This window comes from Rhyacophila brunnea, unplaced genomic scaffold (assembly GCF_057557595.1).
Source record: "Rhyacophila brunnea isolate RB1 unplaced genomic scaffold, BYU_Rbru_1.0 scaffold_6, whole genome shotgun sequence".
Lineage (NCBI taxonomy): Eukaryota > Metazoa > Arthropoda > Insecta > Trichoptera > Rhyacophilidae > Rhyacophila > Rhyacophila brunnea.
In genome coordinates, this window is record NW_028233276.1 from 18,533,225 (window position 1) to 18,556,370 (window position 23,146).

At 34.8% G+C, this 23,146-nt stretch overlaps 1 protein-coding gene across 6 annotated transcripts in view; it reads right to left on the bottom strand.

Moving 5' to 3' along the window:
- pyd (zonula occludens-like protein polychaetoid) overlaps positions 1 to 23,146 on the bottom strand; it is a 210,948-nt gene that overhangs the window by 26,332 nt on the left and 161,470 nt on the right. For 5 of the 6 annotated variants that reach the window (XM_085957307.1, XM_085957305.1, XM_085957306.1 and 2 more), the window contains 3 exons: positions 5,418 to 5,629; positions 4,528 to 4,724; positions 607 to 879 (listed from right to left, as the gene is read on the bottom strand). In XM_085957307.1, the coding sequence (XP_085813433.1) occupies positions 607 to 879; positions 4,528 to 4,724; positions 5,418 to 5,629 (682 nt within the window). Of the gene's footprint in view, positions 1 to 606; positions 880 to 4,527; positions 4,725 to 5,417; positions 5,630 to 19,217; positions 19,482 to 23,146 lie in introns of those variants that run through there. The other variant, XM_085957309.1, reaches the window with a different exon arrangement.

Sequence of the window (23,146 nt, forward strand, 5' to 3'; positions counted from 1 at the left end):
TTTTATTGGCTAGTGCGTAAGGCACTGGCCTCTCATCCGGGGGCCTTGAGTTTGATTCTCGGTAAGGTCACAATACATTTATGTGATTTTTTCAAAGCCTGGGTGTTTGTCATTGTTTCTCTTTCTTACTAAAAACACTACCAATTCAAACACACTACATTAATAATGTGGAATGGCCATTAAATGTTCCACTAAAATTTGACTCTTAAAACTGTTAAAACAGAAATAAACTGTAAAGCTATCACAGTAATTGATCATTCTGAAGATGGCTTTTTAGTTTTTTTTTTTTTGATGGAGTCAACTGTCAATTCTTTACAGAAAGACATTGTATTAATTGCAATAAAACACAATATTATGTAATAGTTATTGTCAACTGATACCCCCTAATGTTCCACTGAAGCGGACAAAACCGGTTCAGAAATTATGTGGAATACATACATACTACATTTATTATTGTGTTTTATTTTTAATTAATGGCCATCGTAAAAGTACTAAAAACTGTTTAAAAGCATTTCACCGGGCCGGAAAAAAATACAAAAGAAATGATCGTGCAAACCAGCATCAAAATACTATGAAACTAGTATTAGTATGAAACAAAGAACTTACCATAATTATTGTGAAAATTCTGATCATGAAATCCAGAAGAATTATTCACAGCCGCTCTTGATTCTCGTAGCACAACTAAACTAAGCCTCTCTTTGCATCCGTCAATGATTTTCTTAGCCTCTTTCAGAGTCATGGTATCCCCGCAAGCTAAACTATTTATTCTGGTGAGGACATCACCTTCGCTGAGACATTGACCGGCAGAATTCAACTGCTCTCTGGCTCTTGGTGATAATTCTTTGATGAATAATTTACAGCCAAGGACTATACCAAAATCTGTAAAATAATAAAATTTGATTATATAATTGCCTTGAAAAATTATAAAAGCTCATGATACATCTCTATATATATAAAAATCTCGTGTCACGATGTTTGTGGTCGAACTCCTCCGAAACCGCTAGACCAATTTTTATGAATTTTTTTATGTATAATTGTTAGGTATGAGAATAGGTCAACAAGTATATTTCATACCGCTAGGTGATTCGGGTATCTCTATCCAGAAAAAAAATTCTTTAAAGCTCGACCGATTTTTATGATTTTTTTTATGTATATTTGTTAGGTATAAGAATAGGTCAACAAGTATATTTCATACCGCTAGGTGATTCGGGTATCTCTATCCAGAAAAAAATTTCTTTTATTTTTTTGACAATTTTTTTTTTGTAATTTTTTTTTATTTGGTATCAAAAAATACCTATAACCCAAAATTTTCACCCTCCTACTTCCACCCTCCCATTTTTTAATCGCGATTTTAGTATTTTTGTATGAACAAATGAACCGTCGTTCGTATTTCAAACAGAACGAAATTATTTATGTTGTTGAATGACAGATGGCGCTACGTCCGAGAAGAATTCACGAGAAGCGTCGCATTATTTTGACATTTCATGTACAAAGCGTTTTCCTAAACATTTCACCGACGACACGATCACAAATGTCGACGGATATCCAATATATCGTCGAAGAAATACTGATAATGGCGGACAATCATTTACGCTAAATATCAACAACGCAGACATTGACATTGACAATCGTTGGGTGGTACCATATTCGCCTCTGCTGAGCAAAACATTCAATGCTCATATTAATGTTGAGTTCTGCAGTTCGGTGAAGAGCATCAAATACATTTGCAAGTATGTGAATAAAGGCAGCGATATGGCTGTATTTCAAATTCAAAATACCGATGTGAATGCTCCTCGATTGAATGACAACGACAAAATAATGCGCTACCAAATTGGCCGGTACATCAGCTCCAATGAAGCTGTCTGGCGTATCTTTGGTTTCCCAATTCATGACTGCTGGGTCCCCAGTTATACATTTAGCCGTCCATCTTGAAAACGGCCAGCGCGTATTTTTCACCAACGAGACAGCATTTGAACGTGCCATAAATCCACCAAAAACTACACTCACCGAATTTTTCGAATTGTGTAATCGTGCGGATACTTTCGGTGCCTTTGCACGAACATTACTCTATTCCGAAGTACCTCGCTATTTCACATGGAATCAAACAAAGAAATGGATGCCCCGCAAGCAAGGCACACCAATTGTTGCGTGCCCCGGCCTATTCAAATCAAACACTTTGGGCCGAGTATATACAGTCAATCCAAGGCAGATTGAGTATTTCCATCTGCGACTGTCGTTGGTTAATGTCACCGGCTCATTATCATTTCAAGATATACGCAAAGTGAATGGGCAACAGTATCCAACATATAAAGATGCATGCCTTGCACTCGGCTTGCTCGAAGACGACAATCACTGGGACGATATGCTTGCTGAAGCAGCATTGGGCTGTACAGCAACACAAATTCGTCTACTATTCGCTATAGTGTTGACTACATGTTTCCCGGGACGAGCAGACACGTTGTGGGATAAGCACAAAGATTCAATGACTGACGATATATTGCATCGAATTCGTACACGGTGCAACGATCTAACGATTACATTCAGTGACGCTATGTACAATGAAGCATTGATTACTATCGAGGATCTTTGCGTTGTCATTGCCAATTTACCACTCAGTCATTTCGGTATGAGTCCGCCAAATCGAAGTACTTCTGATTTAATGGACACCGAAATGAATCGTGAACTGCAGTACGATACTGCAGAAATGGCAGCGATTGTTACTCGCAATGTCCCACTACTGACTCATGAACAAAAAATCATTTACGACCGCATTATGCTGGCAGTTTTGGCGGGACAAGGTGGATTCTTTTTTTTGGATGCACCAGGTGGAACTGGCAAAACATTTCTCATTTCGCTAATTCTCGCCAAAATACGATCAAATAATGGCATTGCATTGGCTGTTGCATCATCTGGCATTGCAGCAACTTTATTGGATGGAGGCAGAACAGCTCATTCAGCATTTAAGCTGCCACTGAATATTCATAATAACCCAGACGCAATGTGCAACATAAAAAACAATCGTCCATAGCCACAGTGCTGAAACAATGCAAAATTATCATCTGGGATGAATGCACTATGGCACACAAACATTCTCTTGAGGCGTTGAACAGAACACTCAAAGATATAAAAACAACGACAAACTATTCGGCGGCACTCTGTTACTCCTTTCAGGTGATTTCAGATAAAAACTTCCCATCATTCCACGTTCAACGTACGCTGATGAGATCAACGCTTGCTTGAAATCATCGCCACTGTGGCGTAATGTTGAAAAAGTCCAGCTAAAAATAAACATGCGCGTGCAAATGCTACAAGATCCATCTGCTGACACATTCTCGAACCAATTGTTAGATATCGGCGATGGAAAAGTTGCTGTCTATGAAAATACTGGATGCATAAAATTGCCCACTAATTTCTGCAGAATCGTTGATTCGCAAAATGCTCTCATTGACCGCATATTTCCCGATGTACGCACACAATACATAAATCATGCGTGGCTAGCAGAAAGAGCTATGTTGGCAGCAAAAAATGTGGACGTTGACGATTTAAACTTCAAGATACAGCAGTCGTTGCCAGGCGATTTGGTATCATACAAATCGATCGATACAGTTTGCGATGTCAACGAAGCTGTAAATTATCCAACAGAGTTTTTGAACTCACTGGATTTACCAGGCATGTCAACACACCTTCTACGACTGAAAGTTGGATCTCCGGTTATTTTACTTCGGAATTTGAACCCACCACGGCTGTGCAATGGCACGCAATTGGTCATTAAAAAATTGATGAAAAACATTATCGAAGCCACCATTTTGAATGGCAAATTCCGAGCCGAAAATGTTTTGCTGCCACGAATTCCAATAATTCTTACAGACGTGCCAATTGAATTCAAACGCGTTCAATTTCCTATTAGATTCGCATTCACAATGACAATCAATAAGTCGCAAGGCCAAACGATGTCTGTTTGCGGCTTAGATCTGGGCACACCATGTTTTTCACACGGACAATTGTACGTGGCATGTTATCGCGTGGGCAAACCATCGAGCTTATTCGTGTTGGCTAAAGACGGACTGACAAAAAATATTGTACACTCAATTGCTCTTCAAAATTAATATTGATTTTCTTTATTTAATTTTTTTTCACTTTACATTTAACTTTTAAGAGATCAAACAATGAATATGTTATCGGCGGTCATCGTCTACAGTGCTCCATTCCTCTTTCTGTCATAGATATCATCCCCACACACTTACAATACATTCGTTATTTTTTATTTAACAACCAAAATATTTACTAGAAATAATTTAGATGGCAAAACAACGTTTGCCGGGTCAGCTAGTATTGCTATATTATTTACCAATAATTTTTATAATTTTTTTAACACAAATCTATATCATTTGCTTTTTTCCGATGCCTTAATTTCCAACGTGCTTAGGTTATTTCTAGCACTAACATGGGGTGTACAACCTGAGCCGGTATCAATACAAAGTGATTATATATAGGAATTCGTTACAAGCAGAATTATTTCTACATTACCTTCTTTTTTAGTCGCCTTTGTGAGTGTGACCTTGAGAGAGGTAGGAGCAGGCGCTGGGGCTGGGGTGGGAGGAGCAGCTCGCCTCCGTACTGTCAGCGAAACCGTGTTGCCGCTGTCTCGAAGGACCTGAACCGCCGTCGCGTACTCTACATTCTCCAGTGAGACGCCATTCACGCTCATTATGCGATCGTTTACTCTGAAACGGGATAGACAATATTAAGGTACAAGCAGTATTCAATTTTCAACACCACAAATGACTACAATAATATACAATTTTTTGAATATTTGATGACAGAATAGTGACTGTGTATTGTATTTAGTGCCTTCCAGGATGCCGAAATCCAGTTGACTCGAAGAACAGGCAGTCCAAGTTGAAACTTTCTTGAGGGTAGCATGTGGCCATGTCAGGTCAAAAATCACACTTAAACCTTTAACGATTCATAAGGTGCCGCAACTCATTACCATATAGTATGGTACCTGTTTTTTTAGAATTGACTAGTTGATATAATTATTTATGGCGATCGACTGATATCGCTTGTAATGCCATCACCTGTTATGTGCACCCCACATTTCTAAGAGTGTGGTATGACATTTATGGTATTCTGTCCCTACTGAGCAAGCCTAGTCCATTCGCATCAGAAAACAAAACATTGGATATGTGTATCAGAACATGTATGTAAATGTTCAGAAACAATTTTGATACAACTTTCAAACAGTTTGTATACAATGTTTAATGTTCACTAAACCGATGGATCTGGGTTTGGACTAGACTTCAGAGATTAATCTAGGTCGCGACAGTCGCCCATTACATTAACCATTAGTTTTCAGGCCAATATGAGATAAATTGTAATCAGAAATGGCCACCCCATACAAGTGAATTCAGACTTACTGCAGCAGGTCCTCGGCGGGCCCCGCCTTAAGTACGTCGCTGACCGCGATAGAGGGGTCCCCGCTGGCGAAGTGTGGATTGTCGCGGCCGCCCGACACTGCGATGCCAAAGCCGTAGCCTGGGACACGCGAGACACTCACCCTGCGCGTCTCCCAACCGCCGAGACCTCCACCGCCTGGGCTGCCGAGTCCGCCGCCGCTCACGCCGCCACCCTGACAGAACAAAAAGAAAATGGACCATGTCAGATGATTCACAACTACTTAAAGTGGTAGAATTATACAATACTGGTGGATATATTCAACAATGCAGACATGGTGATTAACAAGTATGGTTTACCTAAAGACATTATGGTAGATGTAGGTTCAAGTCCCGCTCAGCACCAAGATTTTTACTAAAAGATATGTTTAAGAGGGTTCCAAATTGTGAAGGTATATATAGACATTACCTACATACATATATGAAAGAGTAGCGACAAATCGATAGGTATGGTAAGTACCTATATACCACATATTATATTACGTGACTATCTACAAAAAAGCCATAAAACTTATCGGTAAATTCCTCAGCAAGCATAACATTATTTTATCGATTTACTCTAAAACCAATAAGTAGGTACTCCAAAAAGTGAAAAACGGATTCACCGTTTTATATCTTGATTTGGTTGGTTTACTACGTTACGTCGATGTTTACCTACCTAATATTAACTGAGATACTAATTTATTCGTTTTACCTACCTACCTATATCATACCAGTACACGCTTCTAAATAGAATGATAAGCCCTTCAGGCATTCCGATTCCATTGGGCGTTGGTGCCAATTTGGTTGTTGATTGTGATTAAGGTGATCGTAATACCTCTCTGCGAGTGAATTAGAAAACTTCAATTCAACACATTTTATTGATTAAATATATTATTATCATCAGGTACATCGTATTTTATGTTTTCATTTAAAATGTAATTTGATAAGTTCTTTTGAAGGTGATAAAAAGATTTTTAGGAAGAGCTAAAAAAGTTGATGTCCAAAAGAATTCCTCTTCACTCAATGTGGCCCAGCAAAGTCAACATGTTGAATACCCATGCTCTGGATTCCAAAAGATATATTATAAGAAATAAGTACGACATCGCCTTGGTAAATAAACACATTTATTTTCAATTACCAAATCACGTGTTCAAATAAAAAACAAGACGTTGAAAATTACGAAAAAATACTTATTTGATAATAATTATTACGACAAAAAATGAGTGTCATCAAACTCAACCAAAATAATATTAAATAAAAAAGTGTTGCCAACCTAAAGTCATTTTCAAACAAAGACCTAGAGACAAACTTTTTTTATAGTCTAACTAAATATATGAGAATAAAGGTGAGACTAATGATTAAATAGGGTGCCCCATCCGCATTTAATTTGTAGCAAACTTCATAAGCATAGATCTCTAAATTATTGTTTAAATCGATTATACTAAGTTGCATTTACTAATTTTGAATACAAAAGTCGACTTGTACCGGGATCAAAGCATTCACATTATAAAACAAACATATATACCTATTGTTGCCTGTGAAAGAAGTGTGAAGAGGTGAATATTATTTAGAATAATATTTAGATTGAACATACATAATTAAATTTGAAAACATATCATGCATATACCCTCTAAAAAATCTTTTTTAGAAATAAAAAAAAACACCCGACTGGCCTGTAAAAGCTGGATTCGCGCTAATGTGCTTTTCCAATTAAGCTGCGGGCATCCTACTTCAAAATATGTATGTCGGGTATGTCCAATACATAGAATGTTAAATTCTCAAATATTGTGAATTATTCGTTGAATAAAAGAAACAGTTTATTAAAATATTTAAATTGACAAATCACACAACATAATGACGAAATTGTCAAAATATAAAAAAATCATTCAATGTGTAAGGACAAAATATTATTTTTCCTATTTCTATCTACTAATTCATACATAGTCGAAACGTTGAGGAATCGCCATCAAGTATTGTAATACAAAAAGGTCACAAGATTCAGTCTGGATAATATAGTCAAAACTTACGATGTTCCATTACATGGCATCTACCTCCACTAGATCACATCGAAATACTAATTACACAAGAAAAAGAAACATTATAATTTGTTGTTTTAGAACATAATTTAAAAATCAATTTAATGTATATTGACGTCTTGGAAAGAGACTGTACCTAGTAGGTATGTAAAATAGTTTTGAGATAATAGACAAAGATTATAGCCTCACTAAACGAAGTCATTAAAACAATGAATAAGTTAGTATAGTAGTATTTGGTAGAGGTAGAAATAACTTAGTAAAATAAAAACAAATGGTCCAGAAACCACACTGATAGGACACTGATGTATGAGCTATCAACAAACCAAGTTCCTTTTTGTGTAACATCTCTTAAGAAAGTGCCGAACTATTCTCAGTCAATAAAAAAAGTTTGTGTAACATCTCTTAAGAAAGTGCCGAACTATTCAGTCATTAAAAAAAAACAGTTTAGGTTCCGTTTAACTTACAACAATTTCAAAATAAATTAAAACAAGGCGAGTTTCATCTTGTTTATATGTATCATGTCCTCAGTGTTTTCCCGTGTAGGTACACTAGCTCATTTATTTATCGAATACTCGAGTCAAGGACGCCTAGGTGTTATTATGAAGAATAATGGACAGGTGTGGCCATGCCGAAGAATACCCACAGTAGCAACAGATAACGTAGATTATTTTGTATAAATCAGTCGCTTTGGCTGTCCTTTACGTCATTTAATAGCAAAGCGTATCTACATAACTTTATTTTAATAACATCTTTCGGCTTTAATACATACATACATATTGGTAATTATAATAAAATTATATTACGTATATATATTACAACTCCGTTTTTTAAATCGTCGTCGGTTTCTACTAGAAAGGGTATCATCAAAATGTCTAAGGATTATATTATATTCTTAATCACTCTAATCCATCATGCAATACAATTGTTTATTCTCCGTACGTAACTATCTATATTACGCTTTGATACATACATTATATTTTACAGATGAGATTTTGTACTAATCCATATTCAAATTTTAATTGTTCTAATATACCTACCCACATGAAGGTTTGGTTACATTATCGCTAGTACATACAACTTAACATACCTACTACTTATATATTTTAAGCCAATGCCGACTATATTCAGGCACTGAATTGCGAATTACGATAGTAGTGCTAGTTATTGATTATCTTCGAATGCAATGCGGTAACCTGTTCGCAGTAAATGAAGATATGCAACAACCATCATTTTCTACAAACAGTTTACCATATTGTATTTTGAAATATGAACAATGACTAGCACTGCCATCGAAGTTTACAGTTTCTATTAACTATTTATAGTGGGCCATGATTTTAAGTATGCAGGAGTTCGCCAACAACGTTATTGAACTCCCCATTTACACGGTATATGTTCCAGGCGATACCGTGTTAAAAAAACGTGTAAAAAAAGTATACACTAAAATAATTTAAAAAATCAAAGGTAACCATTGATATTATATTACTATCAATGAAGGTAACAAAATTTATGCACTATGTTTTAACACATTCTGGCCAAATTGGTCTCCAAAATGCATTCAGAGTTGATGGCTTTGCACCGTGTTATTTCGAAATCGTGTAAAAAACCGTGTAAAAGGGAGTTCAGTGTATAGTAAAAATAGATAATAATATGGTGTGTAGTTAAAAATAAACTCCACCTACATTGCAACAAGGGTAATTATTACAGAATTTCGTTCATGTCTTTGGACTATCCCGTTAATGTGCCACTTGTACGTGAGAGGGTTTATCCTGGATTATATAAATGCACAGATGAGACAAGCTTTCTATCTTCAGCATGTTACATTAATTTCTCTACCTCAGAGTCAGAAAGCCTTAAGTCCAATTATTCCGAAAATTAGTTAAGTATATATCGTGTACTAAATAATTGTCATAACTGTCAGCAATTCACACTTCTGTTCATAACAAAAACCCGAATTTCTCAAAACAATAAAGCCGTAATTGTATTAACATTAAGGACATGAAAAATCTTAAATTGTGTTTTTTTAGATAACCTAGTCTGGCGCTCATGTACAGAATGCATGTTATGTAATCTTGTCATAATAAAATTCTCATAACAAAAAAAAATATGTAGGTACGTACACAAGTACTACGTACGCATCTAATATTTACCATACATAATATTATTGTGTAAAATGGGTCTCGGAGTTACGAAAGTCGTTTAGTCCATCATATTTAAATGCACATTCCAGTGTCAGTCAGAATGAGACAAACCTAGGCATTATCCATAATACTATTATGTAACACGGAGGTGAGGTGAGATTACAGGCGAGACATGGCGAGATCAACGACCTACGACAGGTATTTTTCATCCCCCATCCAACGGAACAGAAATCCTGCCTTCCTCAATACCTGGCGCGATGGCATGGTAACAGGTATCTCAACTTAGCCGGCTCCAATGCACCGAGGGAATTATTTTAGGAATGTACCTACGCACTCACTAACTACTTACGTCCTACATTACATGCATCGTGAACTCAGTACCCGCCTTCTTCACAGAACGCATTGTCCATTTGTTCTAAATTCAAAAAAATTCAAAGACAAAAATGGTAAATAACCATAAATAACAGACTATTGATTTCCGATGCTTTATAGTAGATACCTATTAATAGGTAGGTAGATATAATAAAATAATGCACTTAAATGAATGTTGTACTTAAAAAAATAATAATACGAGGGTGGGTCAATAAGTCCTTAGAAAAGCCGACAGGTGGCGCGACTAGTACTGTAAGCGGTTTGTTTTCATGCAGCGGCACTACCGATTCAGTATGCTGCGAAGTTTCAATCAGATTGGTCGGGTTGTTGTGTGTTTCTCGTACATTTAAAAAAAAAATTGCTTGTTTACAAAAAATGGAGAAAATTGAGTTTAGAGCTGTTATTAAACATTTTAATATAAAAGGGTTAACAGCAAACGAAATAAAAAATGAGTTGGATTTAGTTCACGGCATATCTGCTCCTTCACTTGCAACTATTTATAACTGGTTAAATGAATTTAAACGTGGTCTTACATCAACAAAGGATGAACCACGCTCAGGACGTCCTGTAGAGGTGACTACACCAGAAATGATCAATAAAATCCACGATATGGTGTTAAGTGACCGAAGATTAAAGTTGAGTGAGATAATTGAGGTTACAGGGATCTCAAAAGGTAGCGTCATTTCTATTTTACATGACAAATTGGGCATGAAAAAAGTTTCTGCAAGATGGGTGCCGCGTTTGCTCACAGTCGACAATAAACGCAATAGGTTGGTGGCCTCTAAAGCCCTGTTGTCGCTCATGCAACGCAATGTGGATGAATTTTTTCGTCGCTTTGTGACTGTAGATGAAATATGGATACACCACTATACTCCCGAGACGAAAGAACAGTCAAAGCAGTGGATTGCGAAGGCAAACCATGTCCAAAGAAGGCGAAAACCGTAAAATCAGCTGGCAAGGTTATGGCTACTGTATTTTGGGATGCACGTGAAATTATTTTCGTTGACTATTTGGAAAAAGGAAAAACAATAACAGGGGATTATTATGCATCTTTATTGGACCAGCTAAAAAACAAAATTGAAGAAAAACGGCCTCATTTAAACAGGAAAAAAATCCTCTTTCATCAGGACAATGCCCGTGTTCACACATGTTTACGATCAATGGCTAAAATTGAAGAATTGAAGTTCGAATTGGTCGACCACCCACCGTATTCGCCAGATTTAGCCCCCAGTGACTTTTTCCTTTTCCCAAACTTAAAAAAATGGTTAAGTGGACAACGTTTTTTTTTCAAATGAAGAAGTCATCGATCGGACAAATGCTTATTTTGAGGACCTTCCGAAAACTTATTTTTCTGACGGTTTAAAAAAAATTGAGAAACGTCTTACCAAGTGTATTGAGCTCCAAGAAGATTATGTTGAGAAATAAAAAAAAAATACAAAAATAAAAACTGTTTTAATGCTTTTTTCTAAGGAATTATTGACCCACCCTCGTAGCTACTACTCTGATTAGACATATTATAAAATGTGCAAATTTCTGCATGGTTCAAAGAATTGACTTGAAATTCCAATAATAACTAGTACCTACCTATATTATATATATTTATAGTATATGTAGGTATATTTATTTTTATATCGATATTATTAGATGTCATTCTTTTAACAATGATTTCATGCCATTTTATAGTAGGTATTAATTAATAAAGAGTAATCCAGGTTCCACATTTCGTATCTATTCGATTATAATATAACGATATCGGTACCTAACATAATTGCTACATGACTTTAATGACGATGTGGTATATTCTTGAAATTTTAGCTTAGAAAACATGGGGTGAGAGTTCAAATCTCACTTCTGGAAAAATTCACAAGTTTTTCAACATTGTTTCATCCAGAACCAGCACCCAATGGCTTGAGCGATTCGCTAGCAAACATCCATCCTAAAAAGTCCATTAATCTCTTAGACTATAGATACATCTAGACGCCACCCGTTGCATTGCTAAATGAAGCCGCGTGCGTTGCGTTTGGTTTGTGAGCGAGCGAACGCATTCGTCTAAAAATGTTCGAGACCATAGACCATTTCGCTAGTGCTCGCCCAAAGTGCTCGCACTAGACGCTCAGAATTAAAATATAATTTTCTATTTTTTTACGTTATATAGTATTTTTAAGCGGTCAAAATGCAACCATTAGATAAAGATATTTATAATTTAAGTTATTTTAAGGAAACACTAGGTCACTGGTATTAAAATATATAATAAAATACAAATAAATTATCACGAACGTGTATCAACTTACTTATGAAACGTAATACCATCTTCTTGCTTATCAGTACGGCTACCACATTTTAAGACAACACACAGAACCATCTTTTCTACTTAATCAACCAAAAATATTTACCACTGACTTTATGTTTTACACAAAAAATATCAAATTTAGCAACACGAGCTCGCAAGTTGTCGACGCTATGTGAAGCGTTTCGCCCCGATTTAATGGCGATACTTTTGGAAACTGGCTTGTAGCTAGTAGACCTTTTATCTTACTCTAGCACGTGTCGCAGAGATTGTAAGGGTGCCGAATACTTTCTCACTCGCACTCATGCATCGTTTTTGTTCAGGCCTTGATTAATCTCTTCCCAGTGTGTAGGCTTACTCCTCCCACTGCCGCGCTAAGGAACGATGGTAATCTACTTTGTCTAGTCTTTTCGACAAGTTAGTAATTACTTGTCCCATATTATTTTTATATAATTGTTCAGTAATAAGTAGGTTACCTACATCAAGTCGTTCAGTCGACGCACCTACCTGTTTTGTTTATTTTTTATTCAAGTAGATAGGTGCCTATACATATAATATAATAAATGTGAACTCACGTCTGAATTAAACGCCATATTAAAATTCTTATTTAATTGTGCATCGTCAATCATAATTAAATTGTTTTCACATCAAATTTCGGCGCCCTACATTTCGATAAAAATGCTGACTTCACAGAATATCAATAAATTCAAGGTGATTAATTGCAAAATATCGATTATTTGACTTGTTAGTGAGCAATTATATTGATGTATAATTTCGTACAAATTGCTCAATTAACGATATATGAATAATATTCAGTTCGTATAGATACCGTATGTGGTTTTAACAACCCAAATAATGCTGACATTGTAAGTAACATTTGAAAATTACTGTAATGAAACATTACATTACATTTTTTTCTCTTTCGGTTAGGTTGCCTTAAGTCATGTGATTTGTGGCTAACTTAGTCTTACAGTGTACCAACCGACGATTTTAAATAAAACCTTCCCTATTCCATAAACTATGAATGCAAAAACAAGAAGATTTGTAGGTACAAGAATTAATTTAAAAATGGAACGACAAAATATACGACATGGAGTTGCCATAATATCTATGTCGATGTTATTTAAGATTTATCGTTTTGTTACCTACTACATCTATGATAATTATATTGTAGGCCTATGTATAACTAACCTGACCATTAATTATTTTTCTCAAAACGGGACATCTACTAATTTTTAGGTAAGTACCTATATTCAAGAAAACGCATATTTCTTCATATTTTTTATTTATTAATGAAACGAACAGGAATGAACACGTGAAAAGAAATAATTTGTGTGGTCTTATATTTTTCTGAAGAACAAACTCAGTATAGCAATATTTGGTTTTGATTTCAAATAAGAATCAAATTCTTGGCAGGACTTCTTATAATTTACTTTGGTAATTAACATTGCTTTAAGAACTGCGACTTGCAACTGTGTTTTTTCTATCGATTTTTTGAATTTTCGCACCTTTTTTTAAATTGTTACCGTGAATTGCTCTCTTTCTGAAAACGGGACATTTCGGCGTCCCGAAGCTGGGCTTGGGGACAACGGGATAAGCAACCTAAAAACGGAACGGTTCCGTTCAAAACGGGACGTATGGTCACGTTATGTATAACGTTCGTCTCTGTTCTGGCAGAACACACTAACTGGAGAATACTAGTTTTGAGTAATTTAACTTTGAAGTTGTTAAAATGTTTGAAATGGTCTATCATGTGAGTTTATTAATGCTTTGGACGCGGAAGACGCACACGGTGCGTAATGACCAGGCGGCCGATCGATGTAATTAACGTGCATTTTAAAGGGGGCAATTAAAATCTCATTATCTATTCAGCAGCGAAAGCGTTAAGTAATCGTAAGAAGGGTGACTTTAAAATAAAAACTGTTTATTTATTAAGAAGGTTTCCAGCCGGTAAAGTTTGAAATAAGGAACATTTTGGTATAACTAACTCAATATGTCATTTTTTCGAATTAGTGTCTTCTGCCAGAACAGTGACGGTATGTACCATAAGACAAGAGTATAATATCGCAAGAAAGCCTTCTATGTACAAGAAGAATATTGTTTTACACATTACCAATCGGTCGTCGTGCGGATGACACACAGCGATGTTTAGTTCGCGCTCTCTCGGTATCTACCATTCTACCATTTATAATCGAAACCAGTTTGGTGTTGCGCAAGTAGGTACATTGATCAAAAGTGACAGAGGAATTTCTATGATAAAGATACCTACCTACCTAATTCCAGATTAGTTGCACTATACGGAAACTGCCATAACGCATTAAAAGGGTACACTTCAATATGTTATAAAATCTCACACTTTTATTAATTATGAGCTGTAATATTCGTGATAAGTGTGGCACAATTATGTTCAGCTTTCATTGATAATCGAGATAAGTTACAACAATCACCAATGCAGTTTTATGCACTGTATTTATGAGCTTCCATCGGCCAAGGTTGTATAAATAGCCCACATTTACAATCATGAAAATATGTGGATTATTAATTTTATAGATGTATACACTTAATACGGGTAGACATAGATAATGTGCAGAGAACATTGGTAAACAAACTAATAATTAATTATTCAAATCTGGTGCACATAATTATATACGATACTCGACTAGTAGATACCTATTCATTTAATAATGATTAATGTCATATCAGAGTGTTGAGGGCGACGAATAATATTATAATATAGATCAGGTGATAACTTAATGGGAGAAGAATAATCGATCAGAGCAAGCAGATGCGTAGTTAATCCTTACTACCTTCTTAGATTATGTCGAGTGGCAACTCTATCGAGAAAGAGAATCACGGACTTATATTATAACATACGTATCAGTGAATTAATTTTTAAAATAATATAAAAAAAAATACATTGGGCGGCATCAAAGATGTTGAAAAAACCGTATAAAAATGGAGCCACAGTGTATGAAATTGAAGTAAAAAGGGACCTCTGGTCTAATGATTAATTAGCTACAAGCGATTTCGAATTACAGGTTCATTTGAAGACATAACAATGCAACATACTTCAAACCAGACCGCCATGTTGTTTTGGGGGCTACCAATAGAAGAAGAAAAATAATGAACTTAAAATCGAACTGAAGTTTTTGTGGCGAAATTCTTTGAAGGTGGCGTAGGTACTCGTACTTATTAACAATATTAGGTATAATATTAGGTAGGTACAAACATAAAATAACGATCGACATTAAACCTCCCCGTATTTCAATGCATATGTTAGTATTGAATACTGGATTGAATTTGTATTCAACACGCATTGTCAATAGCACCTATCCAATCATTCCAACTTGTTCCAGCGTGCCTACATACTTATTCCTCGACGTGACTTCAAATCACAAAACTATAAACACTTTGCAACTCTCAAGAGTGAATTGAAACGCAAAAATAATGATACCTATAATTATGTCCCACAAAGAATTAAATACAATCCATAGGTTAGCGCCTAGCGGTAAATCCAATCATCGCGTTCCTAGTTCTAATCCGGATATTCAATTATCTTAAATATGATTATGGTTCTTTTAGTGACTAATCTAATTGGTACATACAACATACCTATGAGTTTTGTGTAGGTAAAGGTAAATCATTCTACAGTGGCACCATAGGCGATTTGTGCGTGTATTGAATTGCTTGCGACAATGCCTGTTTCAATGCTAGCAAACAATACCTCTACAACTGCAAGCCGCATTTGCCGTAGCCATGGTGCCACTGTAAAACGATTTACCTATACCTACCTACTTATCAAGATAAATTCGAAGACAATTAATTGCACTTATCGTACATTTTTAACAGTAAAATCAAATTAAATATACTGCGATTCATATAAATATAATTTGCACTTCCTAATACATGTATATTCAATAACAATATACATGGAATGTAGTCAATATTTTACTTGTTTGAAACTGGCACATTTTCCTCTCGATCGGTAGGTACCTATCTATAAAATCGTATAGGCAAGCATTAACTTTGTTTTAATTGATAGATCACCGTTAATACCTACTGTATTTTTTCTAAAGAAGAAACTTTATCAAAACCAAAACAATCACAATAATTATGTCAAATAATATCAGAAACTAATCATGTTTGGGAGCTTTCGCTTCCTCCAAAAATTTATTCCACCCTGGAGTAATAAGCGTCGACGCTTTCCAGTTGCTATTTCCGTGACGCAGTCTATCCTATCCTTCTCAGTTTCTTATGTCATCTCTTGCCCTTAGAGGATGCGTACATAGCCCACCTTGCTGATAATTCATCGGGCATTCTATGCACGTGCACTAACGCAGGCTCTACATTTTCATGTGATCTTTTCCCTCCCCATAAAGTGTGTAGGGGACCTTTGATATTTCCAATTGACATTTTCTTTAACAGCCCCAAATAATATTATGTCAAATGTAAAAAAAACTAACATGGTAACGGTAAAAATAATACGTTACTAATTGGTTTGGTATTTTAAAACCGACCAATAAATAGGTAATAGGTATAACAATATGGTTCCGCATAATCCATATGTAGATGATAATTAAATTAGTATAAAATCGTAGAATGTAAACGTCTTGGAAAATAATATATTTATAGCGAAACCTACCACCCACATGTGTTACGTGATTTACTTGTATTTCCATATCGATAATATAACCAATATGTGTAAAATTCTATTCTATGCCAAATTTCTAAACGGAAATTTAAAAAAAAGTAAAATACATAATTTTGAAATCTCGCAAACGTACATAAATTATAAAAAATCCTAGAAAAAAAACTTAAGACAAGTGCCACCTCATATCATTTCACTCTCCGAGTAAGTGACTGCTCTATCCCCTGAGCTGCTGACCTGACTATAAGATCTCATTATCTCTTGAGAGTGGTCTCTGCAACGAGCCCGAAACGTCATGGAAAGAAGAAGGAAGAACAAGTGGTGGAAGCCCAGAAATATATTACGTTAAATTCTTCATATTGAAAATACATGAGGTGAAAAGATGTTAGGTTCGACTCCTACTTGGCCTAACTAGGGTTTGTTTCTAATATGTACCTTTACTGAGGTTTCAAATTCAACCTACGCTACAATGCTTCATTATTATAAATAAATCTTCTGATGATAAGTAATCAAAAATATAAAAATACTTTTATTTTGGAATTTTATTGTGGACTCTGAAAATCGAAACGGGTCAATGTGATGGCGGTATTTGTAATTATCTTCAAGAATAACAACACACGTAAAATTTGAATACGACAGCGTGCTCGACAAAAATACATTGTTTTGACCTCATCTGAATAATAATTTAAATAATAATTAATATGTATGATAATATTATTTATTGGCTGTTGTATCGTGCGCATAGGTAGGATGTAAATAAAGTATGTAGGTATAAATAAACATAAAGTAACTTGGGCAAAAAGTAGCGAGCAAGGGCATTCATTGCATGGAATGAAAAAGTGAACATGCATTGTTCTTCTTGTACGAGCTTTCGGCATTGTTGAGCGGCTTAAAACAATTGACAGACATTTTAATAATAATATGAAATTAATTTATTCACCATTATCATCATCAGTTGTTTTCGATTCGTCGAAGCTATTTTTAACATGGGCATTGAAATGAATCATGTGAGTAGCCTATTTATGTTTCTGAACGTCTTTTGTTTGTTCCAAAGATTGTGCGTATTACAGAAGATGGAGCATTCCCTGTCAAAATCACTGAAGAACTATCTATGGAATTACTCGGCTATTATGGAATATATTATTATCATTTTCTAGAATTCAAGATTGCTTGATTGATTTCTCGAGAATTTTTTTATTGTATTTTATGTGAGGGATATTTTTGTTGTAAATGTACCATTCTGATTCTCGAAAGTCTCCTTAAAAATCTCGAAAATCATGATTGCTTATAATTTCTTGAGAAATTACGAGACAAGAATTCTCGGTCAGAGCCTCTAACAACAGCCTCTAAACACCATACTCTGTATGAATATTTGAAGAATTCCTTTTCTGCTTCACTCTCATTATATTGTATTTACTATCAACCTCTATAGAAAAAGTTTTTTTTTCAACATAGGTATTATATTAAGGCGGCTCTCATGGCTCAGTAGGTAAAGCGCTGGCCTTCCACCCGAAAGCTCTGGGTTCGAATCCCGATGAGGACACACTATGTTTTTTTTCTCAAACCCTGGGTGTTTGTGATTGTTCAAAATAACTAACAACCACCTTGTACGAAAAAGCAAGGGCATGGTTATTAATAATTCTAAAGAAAAGACATAGATATTACATAATATTTGATAACTACTTAATGCCCATTTTAAACGCAATATAATGTACCTATGTATCTTATTATTATTTAAAAGTGAATTGGTATCTATAAATACCTAAGTAATTGGACCTAACTTTTCTACAAAAATAAAAGTATTTAAGAATTTTAAAAACAGTACCTACCACCGCCAGTCACATAAAATACCTACTAAGTATATAAATGTCAATACCTACCTCTAACATAATTTATTTTCCTGACAATGTTTTGACAAGTTGAAACATGTGAAAACATTGCATTTTCCAAAATACGTAGCATGTATTGCGGATAGGTGTACAAATCGGAAGAGAGGAACATCAACGCATGGACACGATATAAACCTATTCATTTAATAAACAAAATTACATCGAGGATTTAAAAACAATCAATTGTTTAGTAAACTTTGTTATTCATTTCAAAGTAGGTACCTGACGTATTTAGTAATAATTTTAGATTATGAAAGATTGTTATTATGTAGTTATATTCGTAATTCGGTAGTAATTATTTATCTCGCGGAATGCGAGATTGCGTTCATGCAAAGAGACCCTGCATTCCACAGAGATACTAACGACATTCTTTATAATAAAAAAAATACTTCATACATAATGTAATGGGTACCTTTGATAAAAATCCTTTGAGACTTTCTAGCTTGATTAGAATACCACTCAAAACACTCATTTCACTATTTAATAACAGCACTTCGAGATTTGAATCGGGGTTCGACAGAAACTACGTTGCGAGATTCATTATAATTATTTTTGTCCGGCACAATATAAGTGAACAAAGTTGCCTAGCGAGCGGGGAATATTTTCGAATCAACACCGACTCGGCGATGATTAGCTCGCCGAGACACGTGCTCTGTATGAAGGATCGCGGACGATTAACGGGCCCGTACAAACAGCTTTGCATAATACCGAACTCGGCTTACTTCAGACCACTTCAGGTGTGGCAAAAGAAATCGGGTGAACACAATAAATAATACAAACGCAACAATGTGTCAAAGAAAATTGTAGGTACTATATTATATGTACTATATTATACCTATGTACATTTAGATTTGTTATAAGATATAAACTTGTTTGCCTACTAATTATAGCACTTCCACCGCACGGTCAATTATTGATACTATATTATATTAAGTAGTACTTACCTAGGTATATCAAATACGATTTTCGCATATTAGTTGGTTTCACATGTTTATATGCTGAAAGACATAATTACTATATCAAACCTAAGAATTAATTAGATGTTTCACGTAAGAGGCAGAGGCGCGTTTCCCTAATGCAACATGATGCAACCAATTCGCGAGAAAAATTAAAAGGGGCATTGGGGCATCCCTAAGGCCGGTTTCAGACAGGACACCGGTGTCGCGCTCGTATATAATAAAGAGGCCTTTGTATTCGAATAAAAGTGTCTTTGCATTATGTTTATGAACGCCCCGAGCTAATGAGTCAAAGCGTGTATGGTACACTTTTCCGTCGGCCGCTACATTCTCAAGCCGCCGATACACATGTTTTTATGACCGCAGCCAGTTTTATGTTCTAATTTATATCGCGAAATTATGCGTTGACTCATTAGCTCTGGGCGTTCATAAACATAATACAATGGCCCCTTTATTCGAATACAAAGGACTCCTTATTATATACGAGCGCGACACCGGTGTCCCGTCTGAAACGGGGGTAAGTGTACGTCCTGAGTCGCAGCGTTAAGCGTTTTGCGCAACTCAAACGTATAACCGTGTGTGAAAATGTTCGTAGACAATGTCTTTTTTTGGTTATACATTAATACGGTTATACGTTTGAGTTGCGCAGAACGCTCAACGCTGGCACTGAGGCCTCACACTAAGAGTTAAAATCTACCACTCCTATAAAATGAATGGTTATAGTTAGACCATGTCCGATCATAATAACATCATGTGGGCCTCCACAGAGTAGGTAGAGGTTTGTATTAACAGATTTTGTTTTTACGAGAAATGGATATCAGCCACTTGCTCAACCTGTTAGGTCCATCATACTCCATCTCAAACACAAATTGAAAAACAATATGTGTATTTGTCAGACCCAGGATTCGAACCTGGGGCCCACGAAACTATAGGCTTCGAATGGATATACAGAAGGTTTTCATTAAATACACCTTCATTATTTTAATTCACATACTTCCGTTATATTCGATTGTAAACATAAATTCATGAAAACTATTTTCCAAATACTAAATTGGTACGTATTATGATTTGTAAGAAAGGAGACTGTTGTTTCAATTAAACCATGTATGTATACGAAATGAAAATTGTTTCAATACATGGATTTATTTGGAAAATTAAAATTAGATTGTTCATTTTTTTATCATAGGGGACCTCAAAATTAGTCAGTGCATCGGGCTTCTACGTCACTAAACCCGCCACTGATAAAAGGCAAAACTGCATTTTGTCAAAAAACATTTTATCCATGGGCATATTTTATTCATAGCAAATGTTTGTAGTTGTATCTCTAACCATAGTATTGAAGACAGCAGACCAGAGCTGAAGCTGGAACCGAACCCTTAATTATTAACTGCTGAACCGGTACCAGCGGTATCCATGATTCCAAATATTGATAAGATCTACCGTTCTACCGTTTTAAAAAAAATATTTTTTTTTCAGTTAGGTACATGTTCAAACACGCACGTTACTACTTACTTATTTATCGTTTGTCCATTTATGTGCTACGGCCGTATGTTGTAGCTTAGCCACTGGGAAATGCCAATAAAAATGGCGTATTTCAAAAAATAATACTTTATGCATAGGTCAATAATTATTATAAACATTATTCGTAGAATGTTTATCACATTTGAATGGTCAAAGACATAGCTTATAATCAGTATCTTTAGAATTATCTTAAAATGTGTAAATCTTGCCCATTTTTTTGAATAATGAAATGCCTAATTCTTGTCAAATTTAGGATCACAGAGATTATCAATATAATGTTTTATCGTAAATATTTCACTATAATAATGTCAACATAAATTTTACTAATGGTTTTAAAAATTAATAAACATAAAAAATCTTAACACCACTGCACATGGATGGACTGAAATATTACTATATTCTAAAACATTAGATCGAGAGGTTTACAAGAATACTATTTTATGTAATAAAAATACTTTATGCAGTCATAAAATGTTCAAAATAAATATAAAGGATAATAAGGCTTCAAAATTATATAAATCGATTATCTATAACGTTTAAGGAATGTCCAGGATCATGCTTTGAAAATAGCATAAAACCTCCATTTTGACCTACGCGGCGCACGTCCCCTTAATATGAAAATTAATAATTTATCTTTATTATGGTCACCTTATAAGTCAGTACTCACACCAGATTCCTGACGTGTATATATGTGTTGGTATGTCGATACGTCATGTTCAATCTGGACCAATGAGGCAATCCTCTGTAGTCTGTAGATATAATTTTATGAGCAGTATACCTAGCTAATAATATTGGAGGTTGCTACAAAATACCGCTTGGCGCAGTAATAATAATTTTACTATTCATAGGTATGTCATAATAATATAATGAATAGGTAGAAAAATTTTATGTTTGAATAAATGAATGAATGTAAGTATATTGGAAATCATCTATTTATTAGATTTGATAGGTAGGTACTAAAAATGTTTTTTAAATTTATTTGAATGTAAAATTTAAAAAAAATCATTTTAATATGTCAGTTGGGTACCTAATCTATTTTATTTTTGGTGGACTACCTACATATATAAGGCTGTCAAAAATCCATTAATACTTTCTGGCCGATACTTACTTTCGATATGATTCCTATACTTTTTCTGTCGATATGACGACCCCATCTACGTAATCTCTCATTAATCGGCTAGCGCTAGAACTTATTTTCACCCCATTTTATTCCCAATGGCAACATAAAAGAATTGATTTATTATTCCATAATGAAATTACAATGTGAAAATACTATGAAATTATTGGTTCTGTAATCGTAACTAATATTTCTAAAAGTGGTCAGGCGCCACATGGCGTAAATAAAAAAAGATCATTTTGTATACATGTATTAAAAATAAAATGAACATATTCAATTGTTTTGCTGTGAGTTACCTACTGTATACTGCAGGTGGGTATATTATAATAACACATAAGCGTGTATTGTTATTCTTTTCAATTGCTAAAATCCTCGGAACACCAGGCAGTCTTCACTGCAGCTATTAATTATTAGTATTATGTACTATGCAAATATTACTTCTGACAAGTAGGCAGGTAGGTACATAGAGAAAAAGAAACATGATATTATTTGTTAAGTTAGTATAATTATTTTATCAAAGATAGATATGAATTTAAAAAATACATGTTATCTTTTATTCAGAATAACTGAACACTCAGATAAGAAACATAGATATTATTATCCAGATGATTATTTTGAAATTAACTTTGGTATTTCATCAATCATTATACTTAGCATACATAAATTGAAAACACCTCAGAGAATTATATAACCACTAGAAAAAATCTTTTTGAAAAAAATACAACGCCCAGCGGGATTCCAGATTTT